The sequence below is a fragment of the Orycteropus afer genome, unplaced genomic scaffold (assembly GCF_000298275.1).
Source record: "Orycteropus afer afer isolate SDZICR_OR568_19922 unplaced genomic scaffold, OryAfe1.0 scaffold00431, whole genome shotgun sequence".
Taxonomy (NCBI): Eukaryota; Metazoa; Chordata; class Mammalia; order Tubulidentata; family Orycteropodidae; genus Orycteropus; species Orycteropus afer.
This window is the reverse complement of record NW_006922018.1, coordinates 352,678-370,033: the sequence shown is the minus strand read 5'-3', so window position 1 is coordinate 370,033 and position 17,356 is coordinate 352,678. Positions and strand designations below refer to the sequence as shown.

The window sequence follows — 17,356 nt, the reverse complement described above, 5'->3', positions numbered from 1 at the left end:
TAGATGATCTCTAAATTCAGGAGGGATATATTTGAGATCATACTTTGTCTCTCTTGGACTTGTTTTAATTGTCTTTAACTTCAAGTTGAATTTGCATATGAGCAGTTGATGGTCTGTTCCACAATCAGCTCGGTTAATATGACTGTTATTCAAATTTATGCCCCAACCACCAAATTGAACAATGTTTATTATCAGTAGACAAAAAATGAAGCCTTCTAGTAGAACAAACATAACTTTGAGGATATTTAAGGCATTGTGCTGATATCACTAGTCCTTGAGTCTGGACTCTGAATTCTATGTTTTGCAGTAGACAGACTACAGTCCATTTAACTTGTATAGTGTTAGGAATCATGAAGTTCTCCCCGAGACCAGCTACTTGCTGATTGACATCTGTGGCCTTAATTGAGCTCTCTTGATTGGAAGGCTACTGAGAACCAGGACATTGCTTGCAAGAACTGCCATTTATTGTGGGCGCACAATGTAGTATAGGCACTGTACCAGGTTCTTCTGAATTGCCTCTAATCCCTGCATGAGCTTGTGCAGCATATGAGAGGCTTATCTGGGAGTTAATTCAAGTCTTTCAGGTTTTAAAGCCCGTGTATTTCCTTATCCATCATGCTGCCTCTGATTCACTTCTGTTCACAGTGCTTTTCAGTTGGTGAGAAAAACTATATCAGTAGGGTCCAGAAAAAAAGGTGTTGAGCAATTTTTTCAGACTATATTTCTTTCATAGGATTTTAAAAATTAGATGTACAACCTTCAAAACCTTCAACCTTCAAAACCCTTTTGAATAAAGTTGGCAAGGAATTATACTAAATCTTTGTTGTGTTTTACTGGTTTCCAGAGAAGAATTAGAGAAGATGAAAAGTGTAATTGAAAATGCGAAGAAAAAGGAGATTGCGGGGGCCAAACCTCATATAACTGCTGCAGAAGGGAAGCTTCACAGTATGATTGTTGATCTGGATAATGTGGTCCAAAAGGTGTGTCTTTTAAGTCTTTCACAATTATTATATATTAAAAAAAAAATCCTTTAGTCAAAGGCTTTTAAGAATTCAAGAAAATAAGATTCCTACCATCTCATCCCTTGTTGCCTTGGACACTGAGTAGATTGTTTGTATTATTGATAATTTCTGTGATTATAAGTAACTTTTTTTGGGGGAGGGGGCTTTGGTTGTTACCACTTATGAAAATTGACGTTTTGGAACTAAATGAAAGAGAAATCTCCCTGTCTGTAGTTGTGTGATCTGTAGGAGTGGTTTCCATGAGCTTTAGATCTCTATGTATGTATTGTCTGTGCACTCACAACCAACTCACTAAATAAATATGACTTGTATTTGTTAATATATGTACTGTATATTTGTTCAGTTTAACCACGTACCCTTTGTATTTGTTTAGGTCCAGGCAGCTCAGTCGGAGGCTAAGGTTGTATCTCAGTATCATGACTTGGTCGTCCAAGCCCGGGATGACTTCAAACGAGAGCTGGAGAGTATTACTCCAGAAGTACTGCCGGGGTGGAAAGGAATGAGTAAGTATAGCTGAAGTATTGGTACTTCATTCATTTTTAATAACTGATCAGTAAGTGATCAACTAATGTAAACCTACTTTAACATCATTCATCTAGTCCAAACCCCTTTTGCACACGTACCTGTCATTTGTACAGTGCAGTGTTGTCAGCGTTTTCAGCAACAGTCAACATGACACCAGGATATGATGACAGCACTCTCATGATTATAGCCACAGTGAACATGAGTTCCAGTGTGTAATTTCATAATCCATAATTTCTTGCCGATCTCTGCTACTTAGAAAAAATTTGTAATCCAAGTGAGTGAGAGTGACATTTTAACCTTGACTCTAAGATAATATGTCTGTGTTCAATTATTCAAAAGCTTTTGTACTTTAACAATATCTGTATTGAATTACTTATGGCACACCTTGGTGACATTGGTGGTTCAGTGCTAGAGTTCTCACTTCCTTGTGGGCTCAGTCAGTGTATCTTATCATAGCCACCATCCGTGTCATTAGAAACTTGCTATGATGCTGAACAGATTTCAGCAAAATTTCCAAACAGAGTTGGACCAGGAAGAAAGGCCTGAGAATCCACTGCTGAAAAGTAGCCAGTGAAAACCCTGTGAATCACGGCAGTCAGCCTGCAGCTGGTCACGAGGATGACACAGGACCGGGCAGCATTTCGTTTTGTTGTGTTGTGTGTGGGGTGCTATGAGTGGATGCAGCAGCAGCTGACGACAACAGTGGGACACCCTATGGCTGATCTCAGACACTGAGGTTGAGAACTCATCTAGGGACACTAGTAGCATCATTGTGTGGCTGTAGATTGTCCAATAACTCAAACTGCAGGGAATTTGCTGGTTAAGGTTAAGCAATTACATGCTGCAACTGTAGGAGATAGTCACATTTCCCTGATAGCTGTGAAGATACTGAGAATCAGAGACTACTGATCTCTGCCAAGTTAAAATTCTATTTAAATGTCAGCAAATTGAACATAATATAGAATCCAAAGCACTGACTGTTACATGCCTCTCTGACCTGGAGGTGTTTGGGTTGCATCATGGAAGCCTGTAGGTAAGATAATAAAATCAGTATGGAAATTTTATCTGTATACTGGCCAGTCAGAGAGAGTTAATCACATAAGAGGTAGAGTCAGGCCAACCACAAAGTACCTCTGGAACATTTAATTAGAATTTTGTATGCAGCTGACTCACTTAAGAGGGAGACCCCTGTTAGACTCTTACGAGAAAAGAGAATTTATAAGAAAAACTGGACACAATCATACTAGTGTGGGAACCGTGAGCCTTGATTATACATAGTTGTTTAAAAGTTAGCTAGCATCTAGCAGAGGAGGTCAGTGTTGATAGTCTATCCTTGAGCAGGCTGGGTTAAGCCACATCTGCCCCATTTCTCCCATTGGAATTTCTCATGGGCTGTGCTTCGAGGTTACAACTGAAACAGATGTAACTGCCTCAGAAGATACCTTCCCTGACCACCTTCTCCCACAAGTCACTACCACATTACCCTGTTTTATTCTCTTGAAATTCATAATCACTGGTTGTATATTTGTTGTCTGTTAGGTGTAAGCTGCTTGGCATACACGTGACATTTGATCTAAAGCAGGGAGTCTAGGTTGGCTGAAATAAAAAGAAATGAGGTTGAAAGGGCAGGACTGGCTTTGCCTATAGAGGATTAGTTGTGCCAACCCTAATCATTTGCATTTTATCATCTTAAATACCTGTCTTTGTTCTCCCTACCTGGCTAACTCCTACTAATTTTTCCAGGCCAGTCTCTGAAGATTTTAAGTTTTTTTGCCTGATTTTGAAAATGCCTGTTTGAAAACATGAACAAGTTAAAGCAGTAGTTCTCACCCCAGGGCAGTTTTACTTTCTGAAGACAGTTAGCAGTGTCTGGAGACACATTTGGTTGCCACAACTGTACTATTAACATCTAGTGGTAGAAGCCAGGGGTCCTGCTAAATTATCCTACATAAAATGTCAGTAGTTGAAGATTGAGAAACCCTACATTAAAGAAATGGATCATGTAGAAAGTCAAGGGCCTCTACAAGGCAATCTCTGAACCTTTGGAGGGGAAGCAACCTCCATTTATATTTTTGCTAACATTTTAAATAGATAACACCTTCACATGATACAAAATTTGAAAGGTATAGAAGGTATCTGGTGAAAAGGTTCTTTCACACCCCTGCTCACAAACCACACAATTTTCCTTCTCCGAATCAGTGTTACTGGTTTCTCTGGAGATGGGAATTGTTCTTTGATTACCCCCAGCCCTCAGCAGATGTCCTTGCCTCTGAAATCTGAAGGCACTTGAGACCTACACCAAATCCTGTCTGTATCGTTTCTGTTGTCAGTTATTTCGCTCTCATTAGTCTCAGTTCTCTAAATTGTGACTATCCTGGTGATAGCATTGTGTCCAGTAGTGCCTCTCCGTTCTTCCGTAACTGAGCACAGAACCAGACACATAATGATAATAGCTAACATTATTGAACAGCATTTTGTATATGGCACTGTGTTCTAAGCATTTTCTATGTACTTACTTACTTAAAGGTCACAACAGCCCTGTGGTTTTATTATCCCCATTTTATAGATGAGAAAACTGAGACACAGAAGTTAAGTAAATTGCCCAAGATTGTACAGTTTTTAGGAGAGAAAGCCAAGATTCTGTTCTTGCTTACGAGGTCACATGGCTCTCTGACTGATTTATATCAGCAGCATTAGACACCCTTTCAGGCTTTTGAGGCCAAGAGTGATGAGATGGTAATAAGGAAGGAAAATTCATTTTTGTGTGATTGAGGTGGCTCCTGATGCCTAAAGGCAGAGCAGCCAGTTGAAGGCCAGGCCTCTCCTTTCTGCATCTGCCAGTTGGAGTTTAGGTTGACCAAGAGTCAGGTGGGCTTGTTCCTAGGTCTGTTTAAACCACTTCTGTTTGTTATTGCAATTATGTAACTTTGAAATACTATAAAAACTGATATAAATAGGAGGATAAAAGTTGTAATTTCTATTAAAAAACTAAGTTGATTGTTTTGGGAAAATAGAATGGAGTCCCTTAAAGTCCAGACTACTTTTCAGTATCATCTACTCTCATTTTCTGAAAATGTTAGACTTTACCTTGATCTGTATTGTTCTAGAATCTTTTTAAGTTTTAGGAAAGGAACTCTATATTGGTTTTCAGTATTAAAATATGCTTTTTCTGCTACCAGTGTCCGGTTCTTTACTTACTTCCTTTGATATTCCTATTTAATTGTCAGTAACTGAAATATGTATATTCTTTTTTAAAAAGACTTTTTTGCTTTCTCTTTGCAGGTATTTCTGACCTAGGTGAGTAATTATGTGTATTGTACTCTTAAAGGCTTTTGTTTTGAGTCTTAAAAGACTAGAGTTTGTCTGTTTAGTGATGCTTCTTATTGTATCTAAATAATATAAAGTAGAATTCTGTCCTGGTCCACCCCCACCCAAGTGACGGAAAAGCAGAGAAAAAGCCAGGACAGAGCGAGGAAGCAGAGGCAGGGATCCAGACCACGGCCCTTCCAAGTGGTGGCAAAGAGGCAGGAATCTATGAAAAGGGGAGGGTGGGGAGGGTGGAGAGGTTTTGAACAGCTAAGGGAGACAAACTTGTCTGCCAGTTTGTCCTACTGTGGTGGTGTGTTGCTATGAGGCTTGAGGCTGTGCCACCGGTGTCTCAAACCCAGTAGGATTGCACATGGTGCACAGATTTCAACAGCTTACAGACTGAGACAGACTAGGAAGGAGGAAGAGGCCATCCACTTCTCAAAGAATTGGCCAGGGAAAACCTTATGAATATCAAAGAAACACTGTTTCATACATAACTATGCAACTTTATGAATAGCCCAGAAACATTGTCCAATATAGTGCAGGAGGATAAGCCACTTAGGTCGGAAGGCTCTCAAAATAGGACCAGGAAAGAGCTGCATCATCAGAGTAGAACCAGCCTTAATTGATATGGATAAAGTAAAGCTTTTGAGACCTCCAATGGCATGACTCAAATTGAGGAGAAACAGCTGCAACATCCATTAATAATCGAAACATGGAATGTATGAAGCATGAATCTAGGAAAATTGGAAGTTGTCAAAAATGAAATGGAATGCATAAAGATTGATATCCTAGGCATTAGTGAGCTGAAATGGACTGGTTTTAGCCATTTTGAATCAGACCACCATGTGGTCTACTATGCCGGGAATGACAAATTGAAGGGGAATGGCATGGCATTCATCATCACAAAGGATGTTTCAAGATCTGCCCTGAAGTACAATGCTGTCAGTGATAGGATAATATCCATACACCTATAAGGAAGACCCTTGGAAGGAAGATGGGGCAATCTACGTCCGTAGTGACACTACCTCAGAAACCCAAGGAGGGGTCGCTATGAGTTGGATCCGACTCGACGGCACATGACAACAACAACAACACAAGGAAGACCAGTTAATACAACTGTTATTCAAATTTATGTACCAACTACCAAAGCCAAAGATGAGGAAATTAAAGATTTTTATCAGCTTCTGCAGTCTGAAATTGACCAAACATGCAATCAGGATGTGTTAATTATCACTGGTGACTGGAATGCAAAAGTTGGAAACAAAGAAAAATCATTGGTAGTTGGAATATTTGGCCTTGGTGACAGAAATGATGCTGGAAATCGCATGATAGAATTTTGCAAGACCAACAACTTATTCATTGCAAATAGTTTTTTTCAACAACACAAATGGCTCTACATGTGGACTTCACCAGATGGAATATACAGGAATCAGAATGACCACATCTGTGGTCAGAGGCGGTGGAGAAGCTCAATATCTTCAGCCAAGACCAGGCCAGGAGCTGATTGTGGAACAGACCATCAACTGCTCATATGCAAGTTCAACTTGAAATTAAAGACAATTAAAACAAGTCCACGAGAGCCAAAATATCTTGAATTCTCCCTCCTGAATTTAGAGACCATCTAAAGAATAGATTTGATGCATTGAATGCCAGTGACTGAAAACCGGAAGAATTGTGGGATGACATCAAGAACATCATCCATGAAGAAAGCAAGAAGTCACTAAAAAGATGAGAAAAGAAGAAAAGACCAAAATGGATGACAGAGGAGACTCTGAAACTTACCCTTGAGCGGAGAGTAGCTAAAGCAAATGGAAGAAATGACAAGATAAAAGAGCTGAACAGAAGATTTCAAAGAGCAGCTTGAGCAGACAAAGCCAATTACCATAATGAAATGTGCAAAGACCTGGAGTTTGAGAACCAAAAGGGAAGAACACACTCAGCATTTCTCAAGCTGAGAATTGAAGAAAAAATTTAATCCTTGAGTTGAAATATTGAAAAAATTCTGTGGGCAAAATATTGAATGATGCAGGAAACATCAAAAGAAGATGGAAGGAATACATAGTCACTGTACCAAAAAGAACTGGTAGATCTTCATCCATTTCAGGAGGTGCCATATGATCTAGAACCAATGGTACTGAAGGAAGAAGTCGAAGCTGCACTGTGAAGGAATTGGTGAAGAACAAGGCTCCAGGAATTGACGGAATACCCATTGAGATGTTTCAACAAACAGATCCCCCACTGGAGGCACTCACTCAATTATGCCAAGAGATTTAGAAAACAGCCACCTGGCTAACTGACTGGAAGAGATCCATATTTGTACCCATTCCAAAGAAAGGTGATCCCACAGAATGTGGAAATTACCAAACAATATCATTAATACTGCATGCAAGTAAGATCTTACTGAAGATAACTGAAAGATGGTTGTAGCAATATATTGACAGAGAACTTCCAGAGTGCAAGCTGGCTTCAAAAGAGGATGTGGAACAAGGGATATCATCGCTGCTGTCAGATGGATCCTGGGTCAAAGCAGAAAATACCAGAAAGATGTTTACTTGTGTTTTATTGACTATGCAAAGGCATTTGATTGTGTAGATCATAACAAATTGTGGATGACATTGAGAAGAATGGGAATTCCAGAACACTTGATTATGTTCAAGAGGAACCTGTACCTTGACCAGGAGGCTGTTGTTCTAACAGAACAAGGGGACACTGCATGGTTTAAAATCAAGAAGGTAGTGTGTCAGGGTTGTATCCTTTCCTCATGCTTATTCAATCTGTATGCTGAGCAAATAATCTGAGAAGCTGGAGTATATGAAGAAGAATGTGGCATCAAGACTGGAGGAAGAGTCATTAACAGCCTGCAATACGCTGATGACACAGCTTTGCTTCCTGAAAGTGAGGATGACTTGAGGCACTTATTGATTAACATTGAATAATCCAGTGTGCAGTATGGATTACATCTCAACATAAAGAAAACAAAAATCCTCACAACTGGACCTGTGAGCAGCATCATGGTGAATGGAGAAAAGATTGAAGTTGTCAAAGACTTCACATTGCTTGGTTCTACAATTGATGCCAAGGGAAGCATCAGTGAGGACATTAGACGATATATAGCACTGGGCAGGAAGGGACCTCTTTCAAGTGCTGAGGAGCAAGGATGTCTCCTTGAGGACTAAGGTGCACCTGACACAAGCCATGATATTTTCAGTTGCCTCATATGCATGTGAGAGCTGGACAATGAATAAGGAAGACTGAAGGAGAATTGATGCTTTTGAGTTGTGGTGCTGGCGAAGAATGCTGACTGTACTGTGGACTGCTAAAAGAACTAACAGATGTGTCCTGGAGGAAGTACAGCCAGAATGCTCTTTGGAAGCGAGAATGGCCAGACTTTGTCTCACCTACTTTGGTCATCTTGTCAGAAGGGACCGTTCCCAGGAGAAGGATGTTATGCTTGGTAAGGCGGAGGGTCGATGAAAGAAGGGAAGGCCCTCAATGAGATGGAGTGACACAGTGGCTGCAACGATGAGCTCAAGTATAGCAAGGATCTTGGAGCTGGTGTGGGACCAGGTGGTGTTTCATTCTGCTGTGCATAGGGTCACTATGAGTCAGACATGACTTGATGGCACCTAACAACAACAACAGCAGCAACAACAACAGAATTCTGTCGTGATAAATCTAAAGTGGATCTTTTTGTCATCTGTGTGCTTTCAGTGATTGGAGACATGTAGATATGATATGTGTGTCTGTGTGTATGTAAAATACATTTTTTTGTTGTTGTTATGTGCTGTCGAGTTGGACCCAACTCATAGTGATCCCTTCTTGGGTTTCTGAGGTGTTATAATATATACATATTTTTTTTTTACTTTTAATTTTGGTTAAGAAGAAAAGTGTAATGAGTAATGAACTTGTATAGACTGTTTACCCAACTCCAGCAACTATCAATCAAAACATGACCAGATTTGTTTCATCTGTTCCCACTGCCCTCTCCCACAACTTACATCTAAGCAAATCTTAAGTAGTATATCCTTTCATTTGGAAATACTTCCAGTATGTTTTCTAAAACATAAGCACCATACTATAGCACAGCTGAAACATAATTGTTCCTCGGTGCCCTCACATGCACATTCAGTGTTTAGATCTGCTCAGTTGTCCATAAAGTGGGCTTTTATAGTTTATTCAAATTCAATATCCATAGTTCTTATATACATTGAATTTGGTCAGTATCTTTTATTTATTTATTTTCAATTTGTTTATCAGTGATTTGAGTCATTTGTCATGTAGAATTTCCCACATTTTGTATTTTGTCAACAGAGCTATAATTGTTAACTAGATGTGAAGTTTAAAAGAAGTACATGTGTTTAAGGCTAATATCAGAATCTTGAGGATTTTAAAAAGGTTGATAGGGGATTCTGATGGACAGTTCTTATTGCACATCACTATCCTAGATAATACCTATTTAAGAGAAGGAACAAAAACTCCTGTTGGGGAAAACTCTGAGAAAATTTGATTAGAATTTAGTGGAAGAGAATCTGTAATTGGATGCCTATTATGACTAATCATAGTAATATGTGAAAGAAAATAGAAGTGGCCGCTTATGGCAGCTTTGTCCTTAAGAGACAATTATTGTGAGGTATAAAACGAATTTATAATTAAATTTGTACGTGAAGTACAACTTTGGGCTCCTGGAAAAGAACTGATTATATGGCTTCAAGGCCTACCTAAATTATTTTACTTGAGATTAGAAACACCTTATTGTTGGACACTAGCTATGAATTTCTGACTGAACTAGAGAATCTAAATCGCTTTTCATTTCTGAGCTGCTTTTTGCCTTTCTTTATAGCTCTTAAAATTAAATTACAAATAATAGAAGCAGTTTATCTTGTGATACATAGTTTTGGGAAAATCATTAATTTTAATGTGATGTTCTTTTCAGCTGACAAGCTGTCTACCGATGATCTGAACTCCCTAATTGCTCACGCACACCGTCGCATTGACCAGCTAAACAGAGAGCTAGCAGAACAGAAAGCCACAGAGAAGCAGCACATTGCATTAGCCTTGGAAAAACAGAAGCTGGAAGAAAAGCGGGCATTTGACTCTGCGGTGGCAAAAGCATTAGAACGTCACAGAAATGAAATAGTGGCTGAACAGGACAGAAAGGTACAGAGATGAGAAGAATGCCTAATGTTTAAAGTGACTCTTACTTGATTGTCTCTTTGTAGAGATAATATTGAAGTCACTGACTTTAGGAAAATACTGGGTGTAAGTCATGCCAAAGTACCTACAGAGTAGAACTTTGGCCTTTGTTCTTCTAGTCAAAACTCCTGGGGAAGGATTGAACTGGCAGAATTTCTTTTTTTGAGCAGATTCAGAGGTGTAAGAAAACAATACTACTGATGACCAGGAATATTATCTAACTCAGTTCCCAGTGAAACCTCTCCCCTAATGGAGTTCCGCAAGAAACTGTTGGATTCTGAGTGTTTTCCCACTGACAGTGTTATAAGTAGTAGATGGTTTAAGAATGGATGGAATAGCTTTTAGCACACTCTGGGTACATCATGTATGAAATAGGTGTCCATGGGGATTTGGAAACCTGGCTGTGCTTCCCACCTTCGTGTTCTCTCGGTAGCACAGTTGACCACTTCCTCCTTGAAGCGCTTTCCCCTCTTGGCCACTAGGACACCTCACTCTTTTGGCCTTTCTTCCACCTGCTGGCCACTCCGCGACCTCCTTCCCTGTTCTTCTTCTTAAATGTCAGCATGCCCTGGCCATTGGTTCTGAAACCTCTTAATATCTCAAATATTTCAAAGTGATCTTATCTAGTCCTATTGCTTTGAAGTTCATCTGTAACATTGATATCTCTAGCTTTGGCTTCTGCCTTGGCTTCAGGTTCCAACTTGATATCTTTCACTGGATTTTCAGTAGTTATTTCAAACTCAGCATGTACAGAACACATTTCTTGATTCTCTTTAGCCTGTCTCCCAGTTCCTCAGCAGGCTTCTCCCTGTAAGTAAACAACCAGCTACTCAGTTGCTCAAGCCAGAAATCATGTTTGGTGGTTGCTCCATCACTCACATCTAGACCACCAGCAGATACTGCCAGTAGTGCATCTGAGGTAAATTTTAAATCTGTCCACTTTTCTCCATCATTAGTCCAGCTATTATTCAATAGGTTTCCTGTTTTTATATTCATCTTTCTAGATCTATTATTAACAGCCTCTCAAGAGGTTCCTCTACCCTCATACTGATCTTTCTATATCTTAACACAGCCAGTTGGACCTTATACAACATAATTTTGGTCAGACACTAGGCTGTGTAAAATCCTCCACTGACTACCCACTACATTTAATGCAAAATCCAAATTCTTAACCAATACCAGAAAGGACTAGGTCTCATTTCTGCCTGCCATGAGCCAAGGTCTCATGTCAGTCTTCCAGGCTTACTGGTATTTTTTCTGTGCCTTGACTCTACCTTTCTCCATGGAACTTCTGTGCTTGCCCTACCTGGTATCTTGTTTAGGTACCACACACAAGTTGCTTCTCTTTAAACCTTAGTTCTCACCTTGATAGTCACTCTCTCAGCAAATCCTTTCCTGTCCTCTCCTCTTAATCTAAAGTAGAGCCCCCTGTATCTTACCACATCGCCCTATATATTTTCATAAGACCAAGTATCACAGTTTGAGATGCCCTTTTTGTTTACTGCTCACTCCCCACATTCAGATGTTCACTTTCAGAGAGCAAGAACCTGTCTGTCTTGAGCACCATTGCATCCAAGCAAATAGCAGGCATAGTCATGGCACTTCATAAATATTTATGTACAGACTGAATGAATGGATTCATTCATTGTTTTTTTCTGAGAAAGTGTAAGTTCTGAATTCCATGTACTCAGTGTTAGATAATTTGTAATATAACCCGTCATTAATTATTAAGCAAGACATGATTGGCTTTTTCATATTTTCAGTTTCAAAGCAGATTTGTTTGAAGGAAATTATGTTCAGTAATGCCAGATACTTATTTAATTTTCTTAACAATTCTTCAAAGTAGGCATTACTATTCACAGATGAGAAAATGGAGATTTGAGAAGGTAAATAATTTCTTTGACATCACGCAGGTTGGTCATGAGGAAGCTGCGTTTGATCCTAAGTCTTTTTAGTTAGTTTTCTCCATATGTGAAATTAGTTACATCTCTGGGGAGCAGTGACAGTGTTTTTGCTTTGTGTGAGAGGCAGCTTGGGGATGTGGGGCCAGAGAACCCCTGTTTGAAATCTGATTTGGCCACAGATGTATAAGCTTGTTTGATTCAGCTTTCAACTTTCATCTTTCTGATTTATGTTAAGAATTAGGAGTAAAAAATGTGTCCACATGCCGGCCACTTGGAAGCTGTCAGCATTGTTGTTAATAGTCTCTCTCTTTTCCTAAAAGCATACTGGAAGAATTGAGAACCAGTCCTTACTGTGTTTGCTTTTGTAGGTAGAAGAAGTCCGAGACGCCATGGAAATTGAAATGAGAACCCAGCTCCGCCGACAGGCTGCTGCCCACACCGATCACTTACGAGATGTCCTTAGGGTACAAGAACAGGAACTGAAATATGAATTTGAGAAGGTGAGGCCCTATTGTAAAGCATTGACTCCCCTTCCATTATTAATAGGCTCTCCTTTCCCTTTAACGCATTCTGTATGTCATTCTCCCTGTGGATATGGAAGAAAGGGGAAAGCATTCTAATGTTACATTGCCTGGGTGGAGTGGGGCTTTTCTCTGTCTGCAGAACTGGCCCTTGTTATATAAAGGTGCACATATGTGGTTGGCACACTGGGGGAGTTTCAGGAATGTAGTCAGTAGTATCTGACATGTGTCATCCTACTTCATCTGTGCAAATGCCTGTGAATTACGCTCTGATTTCATAACTGAGGAAACTTCCCAGAGAGGTTAAGTTTGGAAATCACAGTTCATTGGGAAACTTTTAGTCATAATACGTTTCTTCTTAGCAAGTCATCTATAGATTTTTCAAGTAAGGAAATATTCCAGAAAATTGAAATTGATGCTAATACGAAATTGTTTTTTATTTTAAATTCTAATTAATGGATACTTATTGAGAAAAGTGAATGTTTTATTATTAGGACATGGACTGTAATTTAATCAAATTATTATGTTTGGGTTGCAGTACAGTTACTTTACTTTCTGAAGTTGGCAGTTTGTTTCTGACTTTAACAGCCTTCTCTCTTCTCTTCCTGGTCTGCTTCCTCTAAATTAGTTTCCATCAGTAAATTTGTGGAGAGTTATATACATCAAATTACACATCAAGTCAGGAAGTTTTTGAAACCTTACACATAATTTAGGAGTTTCATTATAACTGCTTTGATATTTCAAAGGTCCTTTTTGTTTCTGGGGGGGTCGCAGTTGCTGGAAAATGCATCCAGATAAGTAGTGTGCATTGAGGTAACATCGCTGTTTTCTGTACCCTGTGTTTCTTTCAGGACATGTCTGAGAAACTTGCTGAACAAGAACTACAGTATCGTCGTCTCAGTCAAGAGCAGGTTGACAACTTTACTCTGGATATAAACACTGCCTATGCCAGACTGAGAGGAATCGAACAGGCTGTTCAAAGTGAGCACATGGACTTCTATAGATTGTTATTCAGTGTGACTACTTAGGATAATTACTTGTTGTGAGGATAATGGGATATATGCACTGACATCAGGGCATAAAGATACTGAAATCTCTTAACTAAATTTTAATCATCTTCTGGAAACTGGACCCAGATTTGATGCATGTGGAATATAGCAAAAGGAGTTGTAGAAGGAAATTTAACAAAAGGGTCTAAAATTAAACCTAAATAACTTGATGTCTTACTGAGATGACAAATGAGATCACCATTTATGAGCAGTTCACCCAGCACCCATTGGTTTTATCTCATGGGCCTTGGAGATGAAGGTCAGTGTGGCTTCAAGCTTCCCCTCCACAGGCTCTGTCTACAGATGCTGGAGTGTCACCTGAAGGGCGTGGTTTGCTTAATCCCCCACTAAATGGACAGTAGTGATGTTGAGGTCTCCATGTGCCAGATTGAAAGGGCAATGTCTTGACAGGGTGTTGATACGATGGGCTTCTTAGGGATGTTACAGAATTTCTTTTATCAGAAAACTATACAAATAAGCTGAATACTCCTGGGATTTCAAGATTCAGTAGTTCACTAAGTTCATTCTCCTTTGCGGAGTTTCTTGTGGCCTTAGCCTAAGTTGTAATTTAATTTAATAACGTCTTCCTTTCTCAGCTGTTGAAGATACCTGAATTAGATACCATGTACATGTGAATGACTTACATAGGCTCTCTACCCTGTGTTGTTCTGGGTGTTCTGGTCATGCAAAGAGGGTTATATTCGTGCACATACATGCACCTCTCCCCATGGCTTTAGTAAAAGCAAGTCTTCACTATCAAGGGGTATCTTGCCTTGTTGCCTTATATGAAGAGGCCCGTTGGAAAGTACACACCAGATATCAGTGCTGGGGTGTGGTTATAAAAGCCTTTCTTCCTCTCTGGCCCTGCCCATATTCCACTTGTGTGGGTTTAGCATGTCCATTTATGCATCCGATCTCTAGATGTATCAGAACTATCTATAGTGTCAGGTGGAGAGAAATATGTTTGTCTTTTGCCTTTTTATTTATTTATTCTTTTTAGGTCATGCCGTTGCTGAAGAGGAGGCCAGAAGAGCCCACCAACTTTGGCTTTCAGTTGAAGCATTAAAGTACAGCATGAAGACGGCATCTGCAGATCTGCCCACTGTCCCGTTGGGCAGTGCAGTTGAGGCCATCAGAATCAACTGTTCTGATAATGAATTTACCCAGGCTTTAACCGCAGCTATACCTCCAGAGTCCCTGACCCGTGGGGTGTACAGTGAAGAGACCCTTAGAGCCCGTTTCTATGCTGTCCAGAAACTGGCCCGGAGGGTAGCAATGATTGATGAAACCAGAAATAGCTTATACCAATACTTCCTCTCCTACTTGCAGTCCCTGCTCCTATTTCCGCCTAAGCAGCTGAAGCCACCACCGGAGCTCTGCCCTGAGGATATAAATACATTTAAGTTATTGTCATATGCCTCCTATTGCATTGAGCATGGAGATCTGGAGCTGGCAGCAAAGTTTGTCAATCAGCTGAAAGGAGAGTCCAGACGAGTGGCACAGGACTGGCTGCATGAAGCCCGAATGACCCTAGAAACTAAACAGATAGTGGAAATCCTGACAGCATACGCCAGCGCCGTAGGAATAGGAACCACTCAAGTGAAGCAAGAATAAGGTCTGAGAAGAGTTTTTGTAAAGTCACATTTCATATCAAGGGAAATCAGCAGTGATACGTTTATGAGGGCTTTGCAGCAAGGGTCCCAGAATTGTCTAGAAATGAGCAGGTTACAGATACTGGGCTAAATGTTAACACCTGTTGCAGTTATATTATTTCCACTTGCTATCATGTCAGTGAACTCCAAGAGTGCTTTCTTTGCAACTTGTGTAACATTTTCTGTTTTTCAGGTTTTACTGATCAGGCTTGTGAGCCAATCAAAATAATGTTTGTGATCCCTACTATTGATTTTTGCCCTTGGAGCAAACTGAATAAAGCAACAAGATGAAAATCGAGTGCCTTATCCCTTTGCACAAAGTACCATTTCTAGTTTGTTGTGTGTGCAGAAAATTTCCTTGAAAAGCAGCCTGCCAAATGGGCAGGGAGGTGCCATCTTCTGACCTCCTCTAACCCCAGAAGAGGAAGACAGAATCACCATCAGTAGCCCAAGGCCTGTTCCTGTAAGGCTAGACATGATGCTGCCTCCCTTCAGCCTTTTTTACCAACCCTGACACCAGTCGTTTACCCACCACCTTTCTTGCTGGGTTCAGTAATCTGCTACAGTGGCCACATAGAACTCAAAAGATGATGGGGTTTATTAGGGAAGCAACAGGCTTAGTTTCTCTCAGCCTACTGTCTCTCAGCCGACAGTCTCTCTTAGTTTCTATCCCTGCAGAATGTGTCCCTCGCATCTCTCAGCTGGCAGTGAGATTCCTTCTGCCTCTAGGAGGGCTCCTTTTGAGCCTGGCAGAGTGGCCAAACCAATCCCAACGTCAGAATGTTACACACCTGAGAGAGAACTTCCCAGAAGATTGCTTTGTGCCACTCAACAGAAATACCCCAGGTGGATAACTTTAAGGATCAGGAGCTACTCTTCAGTTGTTCATGGAGGTATAAATAGTATGTATCCAAACTTCTTTCATTGCTATTTATAGGAAAAAAACAAGTGTTTTATGTTGGGGTCCTGTGCAAGCACACCTGTGTGCATATGTAAGTGAAACAATTTCTTGAGCCAGTGCTTACCCTTTCTACTTGTGATGCTGTTTTCTATTTTGCATCATTTAAAAAAAAAAAAAAAAAAGTTGGGCTGTTCTGTAGCACTGGCAATTGGCCATGATCCTTTCTGATACCTGGACTGTGAACCGCTTTACAGAAATGAGGGTGGTAAGCCTGGAATTTCCACAAAGGGACTGAATAACATTCTGTATTTAATCTGGATTGCCATGAGACCCAGAGGATCTCTTCTGCCTAACTTTCTGAAGGTTAGGGCGATTGCCATCTTGGATAAACACAGATTTTAACATACTCATTTATTTGTACTCCATGAAGACCACCTACTGTACATGAAATCACTATTTTTTCAAAATTATAGTTGTTTGTTGGGGAGCCCTGGTAGTGCAATTTGAAGCACTCAGTTGGTAACTGAAAAGTCAGTGGTTTGAACACACCAGCTGGTCTGTAAGAGAAAGGTTTGGCAGTCTGCTTCTTTTATAAAGATTACAAACCCACTGCCATTGAGTGGATTCTGACTCATAGTGACTCCCACTGGGTTTCTGAGGTGGTATCTCTACAGAAGTAGATTGCCCCATCTTCCTTCTGTGAAGTGGCAGGGTTTGAACCCCCAACCTTCTAAGTCAAATACCTTAGGCACTGTGCCACCAGAGCTGCTCTCTGTAAAGATCGTTGTTATGTGCCATCAAGTCGGACCCGACTCATAGCGACCCTTCCTTGGGTTTCCAAGGCAGTATCACTACGGAAATAGATTGTCCCATCTTCCTTCCGAGGAGTGGCTGGAGGCTCAGAAACCTTATGGGGCAGTTCTACGCTGGCCTATAGAGTTGCTAAGAGTCAGTGACTCTGTGTTCAGATTAATGAGGCGGCACTTTTACCTGAGCACATATGCAAATCATGAAAATAGGGGGAGTGTATTCCATTTCAGATTTCTGTAAGTGGTAAATGCCAGCCACTGAATTTGGATTTACTACATTCAGGTTACTGCATGCTACTTGACCTTATCCTTTGAGATCTCTTGGTCTATCTTGGGCCTGGATTGACATTAACCTTATGTTCTAAGCAGATTTTTTTTAAAACTGATTTGGATGAAAATTTAGAGCAAATTCACTTTCCATACAGCAGCTCATATACACTTTGTCTGAAGACATTGACTGCAATTTCC

The 17,356-nt window shown here is 40.3% G+C and overlaps 1 protein-coding gene across 1 annotated transcript in view; it reads left to right on the top strand.

Moving 5' to 3' along the window:
- IMMT (inner membrane mitochondrial protein) overlaps positions 1-15,140 on the top strand; it is a 70,306-nt gene extending 55,166 nt beyond the window's left edge. Inside the window, exons 12-18 of the mRNA XM_007954079.2 lie at positions 845-980; positions 1,396-1,525; positions 4,830-4,844; positions 9,793-10,016; positions 12,325-12,456; positions 13,329-13,458; positions 14,527-15,140. Of these exons, the coding sequence (XP_007952270.2) occupies positions 845-980; positions 1,396-1,525; positions 4,830-4,844; positions 9,793-10,016; positions 12,325-12,456; positions 13,329-13,458; positions 14,527-15,140 (1,381 nt within the window). The remainder of the gene's footprint in view (positions 1-844; positions 981-1,395; positions 1,526-4,829; positions 4,845-9,792; positions 10,017-12,324; positions 12,457-13,328; positions 13,459-14,526) is intronic.
- Positions 15,141-17,356: the final 2,216 nt, after the last annotated feature.